The sequence below is a fragment of the Pseudophryne corroboree genome, chromosome 6 (genome assembly GCF_028390025.1).
Source record: "Pseudophryne corroboree isolate aPseCor3 chromosome 6, aPseCor3.hap2, whole genome shotgun sequence".
NCBI classification, from domain to species: domain Eukaryota; kingdom Metazoa; phylum Chordata; class Amphibia; order Anura; family Myobatrachidae; genus Pseudophryne; species Pseudophryne corroboree.
This window is the reverse complement of record NC_086449.1, coordinates 16343707-16345224: the sequence shown is the minus strand read 5'-3', so window position 1 is coordinate 16345224 and position 1518 is coordinate 16343707. Positions and strand designations below refer to the sequence as shown.

General features: G+C 33.7%; 1 protein-coding gene across 1 annotated transcript; it reads left to right on the top strand.

The window, feature by feature from the left end:
• Window positions 1-317: 317 nt before the first annotated feature.
• On the top strand, window positions 318-1244 carry LOC134934037 (olfactory receptor 11A1-like). The gene has a single exon (XM_063929555.1). It carries the CDS (start codon window positions 318-320, stop codon window positions 1242-1244), a length of 927 nt encoding a protein of 308 aa, XP_063785625.1.
• The last annotated feature ends 274 nt before the right edge of the window (window positions 1245-1518 follow it).

The following is a 1518-nucleotide window of genomic DNA, read 5'->3' as shown; positions in this document are numbered from 1 at the left end:
ACAGTAAGTGTAATTCTATGTGGTGTTTGAAAGTTCTCCTCATGTTTGCTTGTGTTTCCTCCTAGTGCTGTCTTCTTTTCACAGCCCCAAAACATTTGCATGGTGTGTAGTTGTGTGATATTTGTCCTCTGATAAAATTGACCTAAAGAATGTGTTAATTACCCAAATTATATATTGTAATATTATGGTGGAGACTTAATCCTTGATATATGATCATAGTTTACTGACCGGCTGATAGATAATAAATCAGTTTAATCAAGTTAATGTTCTTGCAGGATACAAGTTGTGCTCAGTGACATCTACTCTACCCCCTCAGAATGTGTGAGGACAACCAGACTGCAGTCACAGTGTTTACACTTCTTGGATTTAAAGGTCTATATTCATACAAAGTTATAGTCTTCATCCTGTTCCTCTTCTCATATTATGTGGTGCTCAATGGGAACCTAATCATCATTGTTTTGGTGTCGATAAGTGAACGCCTCAAAATTCCAATGTTCATCTTCCTTAAACAACTAGCAGTCGCTGATATCTTAAAAACCACAACCATTATACCAATGATGTTAGATATCATATTAAGCAATACAAAAGAAGTCTCTGTTGCCGGTTGCCTCCTACAGGTTTACTTTTTTGATATTTTTGAATTAGTGCAGTGTATTATTATTGCTATAATGTCTTATGATAGATATTTGGCCATTTGCAATCCGATGCGTTACAATGACATAATGTCACCCGATGTTTGCAGGAAAATGATTGCTGCTTCTTGGTTATTGGTCTTTATTGCATCAGGTGAAATAATTTTGGCTTGCCAGTTACAATTCTGTGGTCTAAACTACATTGACCATTTCTTTTGTGATTTTGGCCCGCTTGTAGAATTAGCCACATCAGACACTTCATTGTTGTTACTGGTTGATTTTATCTTGTCTGTTGTTTTTATCTTTATTCCTTTTTCAGTAATTATCATAACCTATTTTATCATTTTCTGTGCCATACAAAAAATATGTCTCAACAGTGGAAGGAAAAAAGCCTTCTCCACGTGCAGCTCCCACCTTGCTACTGTATGCTTATATTATGGAACCCTGATGATAGTTTACATGGGGTCATCGGATGACAGCTCACATAGCAAAAATAAGTTCTATTCTCTATTATATATAGTGGTGACTCCCATGATGAATCCCATTATCTACAGCCTCAGAAACCGCGAGATTAGGAAGACTCTGCAAAAAGTTTTAAATATTCGAACATAATTATAAAATATATATAAAAACAACATCATAATGCCAATAGTTATTAAATATTCTACTGGTACTAATGTTTAAAAGCTTATTTAAAGACAGTTGTAATCATAAAAACATATGACACAGTTGTATTATATATATGACATTGCATGGAATGTGATTTATTTATTTATTTTAACCTATTAAGGGTTAGAAAAACCTGTATTTGTAATGTCTTATTTCATTGATAAAGTAACTGTACACTGACAATGAACGTTATCTTTTCCTTTTTCTTTTTCCATTC